General features: G+C 42.4%; 1 protein-coding gene across 2 annotated transcripts in view; it reads right to left on the reverse strand.

Annotated features, from left to right (window-relative positions):
• VEPH1 (ventricular zone expressed PH domain containing 1) overlaps nt 1-16,563 on the reverse strand; it is a 177,363-nt gene that overhangs the window by 14,829 nt on the left and 145,971 nt on the right. For both annotated transcript variants that reach the window (XM_042459676.1, XM_042459675.1), the window contains one exon: nt 16,124-16,241. In XM_042459676.1, coding sequence (XP_042315610.1) covers nt 16,124-16,241 — 118 coding nt within the window. The remainder of the gene's footprint in view (nt 1-16,123; nt 16,242-16,563) is intronic.

Consider the following 16,563-nt stretch of genomic DNA (forward strand, 5'->3'; position numbering starts at 1 on the left):
CCTTCTACTATAGTTTTTCACCAGGTACCTAATGTACAAAGACTGCTGGTAAAACCTCTCCTTAACAAGACCAATCAACAATCCTGTATTACAGCTTTGTGATTCCAAGCATTGCATTATCTATATCTTAAGAAGATATACTTTTAGGATCACAATGAATGGCAGGGCCTACTATATAGAATAAAATATCACTTGTTGGTCCTTAAAACCTATTTATGCACTTGAATGCAGATGTACAGAATATCATCTTCAGCAGATGGGAAAAACAACCATGCACTTTAAGAACCTTGACCAGGAAGGTTGAATAACCAACAACCAGACATTTAAGCTCAGAACATCACAGCCTCTCTGATTTTCTGTTTGGAACTGAGGTGCCATCTCTTTCAAGTACTTTGGACATACAGAAGAATTTCTAGATCAACATACTTAAGACCTTAACACCACATGGTCCCAACCTAGAGGGTAGTACATAACATCATCATCCTCTTAATAATGTTGGGAATCGAGTATCTTACCTGGGACTTTGGATGCAGCATGCCTTTGTTTTCATCAGCTGAAGAAAGCAGAAGCCAAAATGTTTTACTAATTTCTTTATTAAGTTTGGTTTATTAACACCCTAACATACCCACATCCACATAAAAACACACATAACCTTTTACCCTCTATTTCTGGTTGCATTTCTTCTTTTTCATTTACTTGCTCTTCACAAATCAAAGAGAAGCTAGTGCTGACATCAGATATGACTCACTAACGGAAGACCAATAGTTGAATGCAGGCTTCCTGGTCTTGTCATGCTGAAAATGTGTTGGACTATAACTGCCATTGTCCCCCACCAGCAGAGCCATCTGCCTGGGGATTACAGAATTTGTTGTACACACATTTGAAATGACTCACATTTGGGAGTATCAATAACCTCTAACACACATTTTAAAGGTAATGAGTCTAGCTCCCTGTAAAATAGTATGCTTTCCATCTGGCAGATGACTTTTTAAAAAAAAAAAAGTTTTTTTTTTTGCTATGACAGCAGGAAATGAGCAAAGAAAGTCCCCAGTATAGTGAGGTTTTGAATGTCAAACATTTAGATTAAATGTGTTCCATACTAGAGTGCTTTGGCCCGATATGTTGTCTCTTTGAGAAGTGGCTACTTTCAAGTAATAACTAGAGAGTCAGGAACTGGCAAGACCAAACTTTCAAATCATTTAAACTCACATTTTATGTCTTTTTTATCTGACCGATTTTCCCAAAGACTTTTCAAAAGCAGACAAAGTATTATATTTAGGAAATTCAAAATTTTAGGAAGTTAGTTATGTATTAAAATTCTAGACTTGTACAGATCTTTGAAGCCAAAGTTATAGATTTCTCACTAATTGCAATTTCACATATTAATCAAGATCATTTATTAGTACCCAAGAGTTAATCACAGGTCTGCAGCAAAAAGTTTTAATTCTGGTATTTGTTTGGAAATTAGTACACTCAATGCAATCAAACAGATTAGTGTAAACAAAATAAAACAAAACCACACGTTACCCTAGGATCAGGCCTCTAATTGCCCCTGATATTTCATATCAAATTAATATTAAAAGGGAAATGGGAGTGACCTAGCAATAACCTGCTGTGGATGCCTGACCTCTTCACCCTTGGAAAAAGTGGTTTGTGCTAGCATGGGAGTTACCCACCCTGATGAGATTTACTGAGTCCTCTGCTTTGGTGATAGAAGGAGGTAAGGGAATCCTGGCCAAGAAGGTGATTGTTTGGGACTACCTGGGACAAGGACACTTCACCCAGGGATGTTAATCTGTTTGTCCAGCACTTTCTCAGCAGTCACCCAAATATCTGCTTCTATCTCAGACTATTCATTTCTCCCAGGGAAACCATTTATCAGAGCTTCTAATCCATTTAGCAGAGATTCTAATCCTTTCAAGCCTTGGTTTCTGCCCCCAAGACACAATTCTGGTTATATATATATTTAGTAAAATAGCCATTCTTCAGTCTAGTTTGCTAACAGACAGACACTCCGTTGGTTTGGCTAGACTAGGCTCCTCAATATGCTGGCTAGCCACAGCAGTTATTGACTTTGCACTGTTCCAGACTCGTATCGATTGGAATCAAGATCCCCTAATAAAAATACAAAAACCTATTTGAATGTGCCTCTGGAGTTCTGTATGATTTAGACCTGGTATACATCTCCGGGCAAGGAAGTGAGTTCTGCGACGGCTAGAGCATCGCTGGCGGAAACACCTATGCATAGCTGACAAGGCTCTCCTAGACCGCCTTTTGGAGGACTACGGAGAGGCGATACGAGCAGCTAAGAATTCGTTCTATGGTGCTCGTGTCGTGTCCGCGGAGTCGCGTCCAGCAGAGTTGTTCAGGGTAGTCAGGGAGCTAACTCAGCTCCCTCCTGCCCTGAACCAGATCCTTGAACCTTCTAAGGCCTGCTGTGACCAATTTAACAACTTCTTCGCGGATAAAACCTCTCGGATAAGCGAAGGTCTCAACGTCGGCATTAGAGCAGAACCCAGAGTAGAGGCATCCAGAGCCTCCGTGGACTCTATTAAACTGGATCAGTTTGCGTCGGTTAGTACCGATGATGTGGACAAGATCCTTAGAAGCGTTCAGAAGACAACCTGCTCTCTCGATCCCTGTCCCTCATGGCTAGCGGCTCGGGGGGACTGGTGGTAACTTCATTGTTACACCGGATTATAAATACATCCTTGAGGGACGGGCAATTTCCATCCAGCTTAAAATTGGCCATAGTAAAACCGCTGCTTAAAAAGCCCTCCCTCGATCACCTGATGCATAATAATTATCGGCCAGTATCGCTATTGCCATTTTTGGGGGAGGTGATCGAGAGGGCGGTTGCAATCCAGCTTCAATCGATCTTGGACGAAACGGATTATCTGGACCCATTTCAAACCGGCTTTCGGGCGGGCTACGGGGTTGAGACGGCCATGGTCGCCTTGGTTGATGATCTCCGTCTGGGCATTGACAGGGGAAGCGTGTCCCTGTTGGTGCTCTTGGTCATCTCAGTGGCTTTCGATACCATAGACCATGGTATCCTTCTGGAGCGCCTGGCAGAGGTGGGAATCGGGGGCACTGCGCTCCAGTGGTTCCGATCCTACCTCTCTGGGAGGTTCCAGATGGTGCAGCTGGGAGACGTGTGCTCCGATAAGAGGACCCTTATATCTGGGGTCCCTCAAGGAGCCATTCTGTCTCCTATGCTTTTTAACATTTACATGAAACCGCTGGGAGAGATCATCCGGAGACATGGGGCGCGGGGTTATCAGTACGCTGATGACACCCAAATAGTCTTCTCTATGTCTCCGACTGATGCAGTGACTGGGCATGGCATCTCTCCTCTCGTGGCCTGTCTGGAGTCGGTAATGGGCTGGATGAGGGAAAACAGACTCAGCCTGAATCCAGAGAAAACGGAGGTGCTCGTGATAGGTTCCCCTGGCCCAGGGATGGCGGTGGTTCCACCTGTCCTGAGCGGGTTCACGCTTCCTGTGAAGGACTCAGTACGCAGTCTGGGAGTGCTCCTTGACTCGTCGCTCCACCTTACATCTCAGGTGGATGCGACGGTCAGGAGCACCTGTTATCAGCTTCGGCTGATTCGCCAGCTGCGTCCCTACCTGGACCAGAGGAACCTTGAAACGGTAGTACATGCTCTGGTAACCTCTCGATTGGATTTCTGCAATGCGCTCTACATGGGGCAACCCTTGTACCATACCCGGAAGCTACAACTAGTGCAGATTATGGCAGCCAGACTGGTCACTGGCATATCCAGGGCCAGTCACATAACACCAGTGCTTAAAGATCTGCACTGGCTGCCTATTCGCTTCCGGGCGCAATACAAGGTGTTGGTTATTACCTATAAAGCCCTAAATGGCTTGGGCCCAGGATACCTTGAGGACCGCCTCTCCCCATACAATCCGCCCCCCACACTCAGAACATCTGGGCAGCAGCTATTGAGGTTCCCAGGGTCCAGATTAGCCTCCACGTCTAGGAGGACTTTCACCATCTCGGCCCCGACCCTCTGGAATTCCCTGCCCATAGAGCTCTGCTCGGCCACCTCCCTGGCCCAGTTCAAGAAGGGGTTAAAGACCTTCTTGTTCAAATTAGCATTCCCAGATACAGGCTCCAATTAGTCTCCCCACCCTCTGACAGCAGTGGCAAGCTGGCCAGAATTGTTTTAATGTAATTGTTTTATTGTATTTGTATTTTATGATGTTGTGCACTGCCCTGATTATAAGAAGGGCGGTATAGAAATAAATTTATTATTATTTATTATTATTGTTATTGTTATTGTTATTGTTATTGTTATTATTATCTGGGTTGCTATTCTGGGCTGCTGTAATAATAATAATAATAATAATAATAATAATATGGATTTATTTATATCCCGCCCAATCCGGGCGGGTTACAACAATAGAGGAGTACAATATAATACAACATCATTCAAACAATATCAAAAGAATACATTACAAGTAAATAAATAAATGTCAGTAAAAGAAAAAAGAATAAGAATAAGATCATGGTGATGAGAAGAAAAGTGAGTATGTTTGCCTGAAGTGCTAAAAATGAACAAACTGGGAGATGTTTTTGACGTTCATAGTGATAAATATGAAGTGAGGTCTGAATGGGCTATTTCCTGAACACCTGGCTTTGAGATATCTCAAGACACTACAGGCATGTTGGTTTTGAAAATTGCTTCTGCTACAATACAGATAATTTTCCAGTTCATCTCTCCCAAAATGACTTAACTGTGAGGAATCCTCAAAGCCAATCATTCAAGGAATAGATTATTTGGAGCTGGCCTCGTCTGCCCTCACTGCTGCCTTCATTCTCTTGTCATTTCCACCATGCGCATTACTGCCTTTTCCTCCCTCTGCATAACTATGCTTCTCTATACATAGGATCTTAGGGCATGTCTACATGGACTATTTGCATTGATTTCTCCCCACCCTCATGTCACCTTACCCTCATGGGGGAGGGCCAAAGAACCGATTCAACTGTGAAGTGTCTTCATGTGAGAAGGACAGTTCCGCAGCAAATCCAGCTCATCCCTGCATTAAAGTAATTTTTTCAAAACTCACCATTTGCTCTGGATCTTCCAAGAAAAACCAGAGCACTCTGCAGTGATGCTGGGTGGCTGTTTATATAGTATCCCATTGTGCTGCCTGCCTGCCATTATGGTTTTCTCCTTCTAAGGTCACAATGATGTGCCCAATCACACGAGTGACATGGAGCACCTTGTTTTTGGCATCAAAGGGAGGAACTTGCACCAGGATGCTGTGTAAACAGTTGTCCCATGTGGCTGCAGAGTTCCCAGGAAGGGCACAGGGGGAATTCAGGCTAGAATACTCTGGAAGGACCCCGGAGTATTCTGGCCAGGGTAGATCCACCCAATGTCCACATTTTACAATAGCAGGTTTTAAAAGAGATGTGCCTTAACACTTCCAGTTTCATACAGTTTTATCTGCATAGGCCTAATATGTTTTTGTTTTATTCAGTTCTAATAAGAATAACCTGGAATATTATTCTACGGTAGTTCCAAGCAGTTACCTAGCCTCATAGAAGGGACATGTTCTCACCCAGAGAACAGCAAAAACCAGCTTTTTGGATGACAACTTGCAAAGATTTGGATTACAAGAAGCCTTGCTGACTGGGGGATTTAGGAAATGCAGTCTTAAAAAGTAACTTTCTAAGCTCTCCTCTAGCCCAGTGGACCCCCCCCCCGCCCCGATGCTTAGGCAACCTGATTATCACTAACAACAAATGTAAGTAGCAGAATGCCCATCAGTTTGAAAAAACTTAAGCCACCCAGAAATAAAGTATTGGTTCAAAATCCTGCTCATGCACTGATAACATTATATTTTTGTTTGTTTACTTATTTATTTCACTTCTATGCCACCTTTCTCTCAGAAAGGGACAAAGGCAGTTCACAAATAAAACCATTTAAAAACTTTCCAATAAAAATTTAAAAGACAATTAAAACCAAGTAGCTAAAAACAGTTTAAAATTACATCAACATAAAAATGTTAAAAACGTAACTAAAACACACATATCCATTTAAAAGCCACCCTGTCATGCTTTTAAAAAGCCTGCTTGCTTTCTGGTGAAAGGCAAGCAGGGAGGGGGCCAACCTAGCCTCCCATGGAAGGGCTTTCCAGAGGGTGGGTGCAGCCAGTGAGGAGGCTGCCTCTCGTGTCCCCACCAAGTGAGCCTGTGATGGTGATGGGACCAAGAGAAAGTCTCCTTCTGAAGATCTTAGGGCTCTAGCAGGTTTCTATGGGGAGAGATGGTCTCTAAAACAGTCTGGTCCTAAGCTGTACAGGGCTTAATAGGCCATGGCCAGCACTCTGAATTGTGCCTGAAAGCAAATGGTAACCAATGGAGCTGTTTCAACAAGGAAGTTATATGCTCCCTGTAACTGGCCCTGGTTAGCATTCTGGCTGCCACATTTTAAATCCATTGAAGTTTCTGAAGAGTTTCTAAAGGCAGCCCCGCACAGAGTGCATTACAGTAGTCCAAATGGGATGTAATCAAGGCATGTGTCACTGTAGTTGGATCTGATGTCCCAAGGAATGGGTACAGCTGGCACACTAGTTTTAGCTGTGGTAATACACTTCTGGCCACTGCTGAAACCTAGGCATCCAGGCTCATAGTAGAGACCAGAATGCCCAAGCTGCCTTAGTGTACATTTGGTACATAATGTACCAAATTATGTACATATGGTACATAATGTATCATAGTGTGCATTTTGCATAGTTGCACAGCAGCTGAAAGGCAGGCAGGGAAGTGGGACAACAGGAAGGAAAAGCAGTCTTTGTTATTGCATCACTCTATCATGCCCAGACAGGCTGGAGGATGATGGGAGATGTTGTACAATACATAACTTCCCAGAAAGGAGGATGTGTTGTGTGAGATTTTAAAACCCTGCACTATATGGGGGTGTTTCAAAGAGGAAGGAAACACCTAACTATATTTATTTGGAATTAAGTTTTATTAATCTGAATGGATGCAGATTGCTTACAATTTCAGCCTTAATTTGTTTTGCCTAGGGACTCCATAGAAAAACTGCTTGATCGAGCAATGACTCAATCTAGATCATACCGTTGAGCAGATGTGCTGCTGAATAAAATGAATACACTTTGCTTTGAAAAATGGCACAGAATTCATTTCGACTTATGAAAAACTGAGCTGGGTGAAATACAATAAAAATCACTTCACATACACATGCAAAGCTCTCAGAAGTTAATGAATTTAAAAGGAGAAAAGAAAAAAATTGTCAACTTTGTGCTATAGCCAACAGTCAGCATTAGAAAGTTGTCCAAACTCCCTAATTGCCAGCTGTTTCCATCCTGCTGTAAGATTTCAATGACTTTACATCTTTAGATGGCAACTCATTTTAACTGGCATCTGTTTTTCTTCTCATTATCTCCATCTGTCCAGAACAGTGAAATGGTTTTAACTCAACACACTGGTCCAAAAGAATAATTGGTGTAGCTCCATTTAACTGTGCCACACCTAGCAAAAATGGAAATCAGTAACAAAATAAACTGCCCCATATAGGAAGCAGAAGGCACCATTTAGCAAAAGATTATGAAAATTACATATCAACAGTTCTTATTTTCTGGGCCAGACCTTAATTTTTCAAACTGCACTTAAAAAAGAGAGAGAGAGAGAGAGAAAGAAAAAGAAACAACAACAAAACCCCTGGCATTTTCATATATCTACTGATTAGATTCTCAAGTATACGATAATTTAGGGCGTAGTCTGCGGACATTATCACACCAGGCTGCTAAGACACCATAATCATATTAGTGTAGGAAATGCAAACATACCGGTTTGGGGATAGTAATTTTCACACAGCTCTTCAATAGCAACATGGTACTGCTATAGTCCCCGCTCTGTCTTCTGCATGCCAACCCCACCTTCCTGCTCTATGCCTTTAGATCTGTATTTTTTTAATTTCCAATTGTGCAGTCAATTGATTACATAAAGACAAGAAAATGGGAAAAGGCGGGGGGGGGGAACCAGCCTGTTTGGGAGATGCAAGAGGAGAAGGGAGAAGGGAGAGGGGCACAATCACACCCACTGATATCACATTACTACCCTCTTTCCCCAGAATGGCCTCCAAAATCCTGGTTAGAGTTATACATGGGGCAATACGGTACTTCACTCTCCTCAGCCTGGCTGCCTATGCAAGGGATAGCCCAGCTGGGGAGATGCTGGGAAGGGCGACTGATTGCTCTGCAGCCTCTGCCTAGCTAGGCTTCCTCTGCAGGGGAAAGTCTAACTGCAGAGAGCTGGGAAATGTGATGGATTGTCCTGTAGCCTCTCCTCAGCTGGGCTGCTTCCAAATTCAAATTCAAATTCAAATTCAACTTTATTTCAGCCAACAGGCCATTAAACAGCAAAATGTATATAAAACATGTAAAACATTTAAAACATGTGAACTTGTTAAAATAAAACTATAAAATAGATGTTCACAACATGCTCATGGTATGTGCATTTATGTATATACAAAAACACTCGCAGATATATTGAATGATACTAAACCATAAAACACAAGCCCAAGGTGGATATTTGTTTGGCTATACAAAATGCAAAAAACAAGACTGTTCATTTAGTTTGACACATGATCTTACGTATTTTAACAGCAGAAAAAAGAAACTTAGCCACTGTTTCCATTTTACTTTTCTTAGAATCATTTAACAGGTACTCCATGTACCAGCTGTTTGGTCTACCCGGGAACTTGAGCAGGAGGGGAAAAATTAATCTTGACCTCTCATCTTTATAGAAAGTACAAAAGAATAGAACGTGTTCTAAAGACTCAACAGAGCCTTCACCACAAGGGCAAACCCGTTCATGATAGGAGATTCCCTTGAAGCGACCCTCTAGCACCGCTGAGGGAATTACATTAAATCTAGCTTTAGAGAACACGGCTCGATACTTTGAAATAGTCAGATTTTGCAAATAAAATGCCTCGCTCTCAGAATTGAACTGTAGCCCTAAACTAATGGGAGAGCAGGTAGTATGGGCAGAGGATAAGGAATATTGAATATCCATGTCTTTTAAACGACGTGTCATAATCTGCTGGGCTCTCAATAGATCTTGTGTAATAAGAAAGTTACTTGAGAAGCCCACTCTCAGCAATTTCTCCTGGATACTTTTAGACCAGAGGGTAGTATAGCTATCTTTTCTTACAAGTTGCAAAAATCCTGAATCAGGGCCCGCATAAAAAAGTTTCAGCCAGTACTTTAGGGCCCACGTCCAAGCAGTGCATTCCACTGAATGACAACCCACTTCGAGACGTAAAACTGCTGATGGGACGCAGTTAGGTACTCCAAATAATTTTTGGAGGTAGGCTGAGAGGACCTGTTCGAGTTCTACGGAGAAGCCTTGGATCCAGATGGGGATCCCGAATAACAATTGTGACATAACCTTAGCCTGGAACACCTTCAGTGCAGCGGGTAGAAATTGGCCTCCTTTAGTATAAAAAAATTGAATTAATGCCTTGGCGCTATTATTTGCTGACTGAATAGCGGTTGATCTCTGAGATGTCCAGCCACGGGATGATTGAAATGTTATTCCTAAATACCTAAAGGTATTAACTTGCTCTAAGTTATGTCCATTTAGAATCCATTTGGATCGGCTCTTATTTTTTAGAAAAAAACATAATTTTAGTTTTGCTATAGTTGATGGTTAAGCAATTTTCTTCACAATAACCTCCAAAAGCTCTCAAAATTTGTTTCAAACCTATTTTCGAAAAAGAAAGAAGGACTGCATCATCTGCATACAAGAGTAAAGGAATACTAACAGTGGCAAGTTTAGGAGAATTATGTGCTTCCAAGGAAATAGAGGCTGAAAGGTCATTAAGATAAAGATTAAATAATAAGGGTGCCAAAATGCAACCTTGGCGCACACCTTTATAAACAGGGATAGGTTTTGTGAGGTTGCCCTGAATGCCACATCTCACTTGCATAGTCATATCTTCTATACAGATTCATAATTAGCCACAGCAATCTCCTATTGATAGAAGAGGCGAGAAGTTTTGTCCACAGTCTTTCTCTTGGGATTGAATCGAACGCTGATTTCACGTCAATAAATGCCACATATAAGCCTTTGCTTTGAGAGATAGAATATTTCTCAGCCAGATGGTTCAGGACCAGGCAATGGTCATAGGTTGTTTTACCTTTTCTAAAACCAATTTGTTCATTGCCTATGACGTTCTTGTTATCTATCCATTCTGAAAGATGGTTATTAAGGAATCGGCCGTAAAGTTTACCCACAACTGAAAGTAAGTTTATGGGGCGATAATTAGATGGGTCGTTCCTAGGTCCCTTCTTATAGATAGGGATTATAATTGCGTTTGACCAGCTAGAAGGAAGTTTGGCTGTTTGATTAATGAGAGTGAAGAGAGAAGCAAGTAAAGGGGCCCACCAGGAGATGTTGACTTTCAGAAGCTCCGTCAAAATTGAATCAGGCCCTGGGGCTTTTCCAGATTTGATCTGGGTAATTAAAGATTTTATTTCTTCTTGGGAAACAGGGGCCACTGGGGAATATCCAAACAGTCTAGGGAGAGTAGGTTGAACAAATTGGAGACAGCAGAGATTTGATCCCTACTGTCACCATAAAGTGTGATGAAATAATCCTCCCAAACATTAATAGGAATGTTACAAGGGGGGGGGGAAACCGCCAGAGTTTCCTAACATCCCCGTAACTGTGGCCCAGAAAAGTTTGGTATTTTTTTGTAGGGAGAAGTTTATTAATGTTGTCCACTGTTTATGAGTTGCCTCTTTCTTTTTCCATGCTAAGAGTGATTTATACTGTCTTCTGGTGGTATAATACAATTGGGGCAATGTCTGGCAATTATCCCTCCTATTTTGGATGTACATATTTCTTAGGTGAGTTCTAGCTTCAGCACAGGTCTTATCAAACCAAGGAGCCATTCTTCTACGCTTAAAATTACATGGTTTCTTCTCTATACCAGTCAACGGGGGTGTCAAGGTCATAAGGAGCTGGGAATAGTTCTCTAAGGCATGTTGCACTTCTTGTGACTCGATAATTTGGTTTTCAAAACCCAGGCACAATGGTGAATTGAGGAGTACTGAAATCTCTTCATGGAGATTTTCTGTCCACCATAGCCTTTTCTGTCTAATTACCATAGCTGAGTCAGTAAAGTGCAATTGTGTCTGAGAATGTATATTCAAGGGAATCCTAAACAAGAAGGAGAGAGGAAGATGATCACCATCAAGTCTGGTTCCTATGGAAAAACTAATTACCTGCTTAACAAAAGCATTGGAAACAAGTACGTAATCGATGGTCGTGCTGCCTTTTGCTGAAATATAAGTATACTCGCCCCAGGGATCAAATAAAGGATTCCCATTGAGCATTCTTAAGGCAAGACGCTCAACCATCTGCATAAAACATTTACCTGCCAAATTTATCCCTCGATCCTTAAAATGTCTTTCTGTATTCAAGGTACATTCCTCTAACTCTCCTAAGCCCCAGGCAGGAGAAGAGAAAAGGACCTCGTTATTATGGCCTCTTCGAGCATTAAAATCCCCCATCAAGACTAAAACAGCAGAGGGGAATTGCCCCTCTAATTTAACTATATAATTTTCTAATGTCTCCCACACCTTTTTACTGCGGTCCTTATGGAACTTAGGAGGGATGTAAACATTTATCATCAGCAAACACAAGATACCAAAATCAATTAAGCAGGCCATAGCAATTGTTTCATAATGTGGTAAGCACTTAATAATGGCTTTAAGCGCTGTAGAAACTAGGATAGCAAGTCCTGCACTGGGTCTGCCTTTGCCAGAGGGTGGAATAGCTGGTAAATCAAATACGGTATATCCATTATAATCTATTCCGGATGTACACCATGTCTCTTGGAGAAGGATCACGTTAAACTTGTTGATGTAATCTATCACATCAGGATCACTGATCTTAGAGTTCCATCCGGCCACATTCCAAGATAAGCACTTAAGTAAAGATATTTCTGGAGAGGGGGCTTTTGACTTATTAGGGACTAGAGATGTAATCAGTAATCAGAAAAATATTGGTCTTTTGATGGTGCTGCCCGACCGGCCCTGTTCCATGTTAATACATCATCCTCTGAGGATTGTCACAAGACTTGGTTGTGATGGGCTGAAGATACATAGCCGTTATGCTGGGCTAGAAGATCAGTGGTAGACAGCCAGGCTTCCAGCAAAGGCTGGCAGGTCGCTTGTGGCTTCTGTGACTGTTCCTGAGTGTCTTCCTCCAGGGAGAATTTTCTAGTAAGACGCTGGTCAGCCTCTATTTGTAGCAATGGAGTTTCTATCTTCTCATTTGTTTGTATGTGCTGAACACTATTTACTTCACATGGACTGGTGCAACTATTTGTTAAGAATTGTTTGTCCTCTGCAGCTTTGTTCTTCAAATGTTGGCAATTAAAGTCCATTGATGGCGATACAAGATCAATAAGCGGCTCTGCTGTCACCATACTATCACGTAGAGTTTTCTTGAGACTTTCTAACTTATATAAAAGCCCAGTTGGGGACAGGCTGGGAAGGGCGATGGATCACCCAGCTGGGCTCCTTCCATGAAGGCAAACCCACTTGGGAGCAGACTGGGAAGGGCAATGGATTGTCCTGTAGCCTCGCCCCAGCTGGGTTACTTCCTCCGTGGGAAAGGCAATCAATCACCCTGTAGCCTCTCCCCAACCAGGCTACCTCTGCAGGGGACAGCCCAAGATACTGGCAAGATGCTGGGAAGGATGATCAATCGCCAGCAGCCTGTCCCCAGCTGGGTTGCCCCCTTAAGTCTGGCCCTTGGTGTATCCACAGGTCATATTTCAAACTGGCTTTCGGGCGGGCTATGGAGTTGAGACAGCCATGGTCGCCTTAGTCGATGATCTCCATCTGGGCATGGACAGGGGGAGCGTGTCCCTGTTAGTGCTTTTGGACATCTCAGTGGCCTTCGATACCATCGACCATGATATCCTTCTGGATCGCCTGAGGGAGTTGGGTATTGGGGGCACTGCTTTGCAGTGGTTCCGTTCCTACCTCTCGGGTAGATTCCAGATGGTGGAGCTGGGGGACTGTCGCTACGATAAGAGGGCCCTTACATCTGGGGTCCCTCAGGGAGTGATCTTGTCCCCCATGCTATTCAACATTTACATGAAGCCGCTGGGAGAGATCATCCGGAGATACGGGGTGCGGTGTTATCAGTACGCTGATGACACCCAAATATGTTTCTCTGTGTCTCCGACTGATGCAGTGACTAGGGATGGCATCTCTCCTCTAAATGCCTGTCTGGAGTCGGTAATGGGCTGGATGAGGGGAAACAGACTCAGTTTGAATCCAGAGAAAACGGAAGTACTGGTGATAGGCTCTCCTGGCCCGGGGAAGGAAATTTTTCCACCTGTCCTGAATGGGGTCATGCTCCCTGTGAAGGACTCTGTTCGCAGTCTGGGGGTGCTTCTGGACTCGTCACTCCACTTTACATCTCAGGTGGATGCGACGGTCAGGAGCACTTGTCATCAGCTTCGGCTGATACGCCAGCTGCGTCCCTACCTGGACCGGGGAAACATTGAAACAGTAGTACACGCTCTGGTAACCTCTCAGTTGGATTTCTGTAACGCGCTTTACATGGGGCAACCCTTGTACCAAACTCAGAAGCTTCAATTAGTGCAGAATATGGCAGCCAGACTGGTCACTGGATGTCCCAGGGCCAGTCATATAACACCTGTTTTGAAAGATCTTCATTGGCTGCCCACTCGCTTCCGAGCGCAATACAAGGTGTTGGTTATAACCTATAAAGCCCTAAATGGCTTGGGCCCAGGGTCCTTGGAGGACCGCCTCTCCCCATACAATCCTCCCCGCACTCTCAGGTTGGGCGGGAAACATCTTCTAAGAATTCCAGACACACGCTATAGTGTAACTCGGAGGGCATTCTCCATTTCAGCTCCTCAACTCTGGAACACCTTGCCCGACGAGCTCCGTACAGCCACCTCCCTCGATGCTTTTAAAAGGACTCTGAAGACCTTCCTTTTTCGCCAGGCTTTTCCCCCATGAGCTCTTTTGTGATCCTTCTCCCCTTGTGGCGATGTACATATGCATTTTTTCTTGTCAGCTATGTGTATTGGGGTTTTTATGATGTTTTAACTGTTTTTATATTGTATATGTGGGGAGTTGGAGGGTTTTTTGTCATTTTATATTGTTTTTATATATCTTGTACACCGCTGTGATCATTGAGGAATAGTGGTATAGAAATAAAATTTATTATTATTATTATTATTATTATTATTATTATTATTATATAAAAATCCAAATTTTTGGCTACAAAAGTTGACCTTGACTTACACACGAAGTCAACTTACAGTCAAGTATATATGGTATATACGGTTGACTTATAGTTGAGTATATATGGTATATATGATAGCTATATATATTATATATTGACAACATATTAGCTATCACTTTAAAATATCACTAGAGGTCAAATAAAATTATGCCAAATAGCAATTGTGAACTATTTAACAGCAGAATACAATATCAAATACTGAAATCAAATGTCACCACAAATTGTTTAATTATATACAGTGGACCCTTGTTATACACTGGGGTTTGGTTCCAAGATCTCCTGTGGATAACAAAATCCATGGATGTTCAATTCTCATTGAATATAATGACATAGCAAAATAGTGTCCCTTATAAAAAATGGAAAATCAAGGTTTGATAGTTAAAACTTATACTTTTTAAAAACATTTGCAAAACGTGGATGCTTGAATCTGTGTATAAAAAATCTGTGTAGAAGAAGGGCCGACTGTACAAAATTTAGTGAGCGTTTGACTATTCAGAGAATAGCCAGGAATATTTGACTAACAAGCATTCATATGGAGTACTAGATTCAATTGCTAGACAAAAGTTTTGACTTATGATCCAGCAGTTGATTCAATGAATCTACCCTAGCTGAAACTAAGGCCTGTTACAGACAGCCAAAATAAAGCTGCTTCGAGTATGGTGTTTGAATGATGCATGCGTCCTAAGAGTCCAGAAGCCACACCAAAGCCACACTCCAGTCCTTAGGGCTGGAGCGTGGCTTTGGTGCGACTTCTGGACTCTTAGGACGCATGCATCATGAAACCAAACCTCCACTGTGACCCAGCTTTATTTTGGCTGTCTGTAACAGGCCTAACACTTCAATTTAGGCCAGAGTTTTTCTTTTGTTTTTGTTTTGCTTTTGAGTAAAATCTGTTTGAACTCTACTTTTGGCCAAGCTTTCCAAGCAAGATACCTATTTTTTCTAATACTGACTGGCTTTATTAAGACATAAAATATTTGCTCATTTTATATCTCACTGTTCTACCAGAAATATCAAGACAGTAAAATGGGGTGGTCTCCTGTCCAGGCACTGACAACTTAGTTTAGGAAATCTGGTCCAAGTGCTTTTAGACCAGCAGTGAGGAGCTTTGGCAACCCCAGGTGCCATTTCACTCCTCCACCCAGGCTCACCTTGGTCGACATTCTGTGACCATTCTGCTGCCAAAAACTAGTGGTAAATTTGTCCACTGAATTTTGGTGGGAAACTGGAACAAGACAGTTAACACTGCTAGTTTTATTGACCCTTCCCCATGTCTAAAATAAACATGAAAAGCCTTTTTTGAACAAGTACATTTGGTAGAGGGCCTTCGCACCTTGGTGATGCACATAGCCATGGACCATGCATTGGCACCCATTCCTTTAGACCTCCTCCCCGGATCAATGCAATCCCTATATTGAATTTTAATTGCAGTTGCCCCGCAAAGCTGTTCCACAAATACATATTATCTTGTTACTTTGTTGAGCTTCCACACCACATCCAGCTGAGATGAAAGGTTCACAGTGTAATCCAAAACACTAAATTTCCTTTACACATGCATCACAGATACTAGACTACAACACTATATTGACTTACTTTGGAGTAAGTCTCAATGGGGCTTATGCATGTGTAGACACCATAGGCATAAGCTGTTAATGCTTTGGTTGTATGATTAATGCCACTTGTGGAAACAGCCTTCAGCTCTGTCAGATTCTGAACTTTTTACAACTTGTCTAACACAGTATTCTGTAGGGAAAAACTGACTTACCTGTTGCCTTTTCAGGATTATTGCACATGAAACATTGCCAGGCCCCCACTTCCTCACTGTAACCAAATAAATCAAAGAACCTCACTTCTTCCAGATGTATCTGTACATGGTCCAGGTCCTAAGCAAGAAAAAAGACATGAAATCTACTAGGAACTCAATTGACTAGGAACTGATGTGCAATTTATTACCTGCAAAATTAAAGTAATACGGTCAAGTACTTTCTGGTGATGGGAACTAAATGTAAAAATATATGAGCAGTGGATTCAGGCTCTCAATAGCTATTCTTCTGTATGATCTTTTGTAGATACCTTTGCTCTGTCTTTTGGCGGGTGGCTAACAGAAATGAACAAATACATCCAGAACTTCCTGACAGAGAATTTTGGCCCATCTAGCCAAGACCGGGACAACCTATGGTCCTGGGACACTTTTCCTGCAGACTG

The sequence above is a fragment of the Sceloporus undulatus genome, chromosome 3, assembly GCF_019175285.1.
Source record: "Sceloporus undulatus isolate JIND9_A2432 ecotype Alabama chromosome 3, SceUnd_v1.1, whole genome shotgun sequence".
In the NCBI taxonomy this organism is placed as follows: Eukaryota; Metazoa; Chordata; class Lepidosauria; order Squamata; family Phrynosomatidae; genus Sceloporus; species Sceloporus undulatus.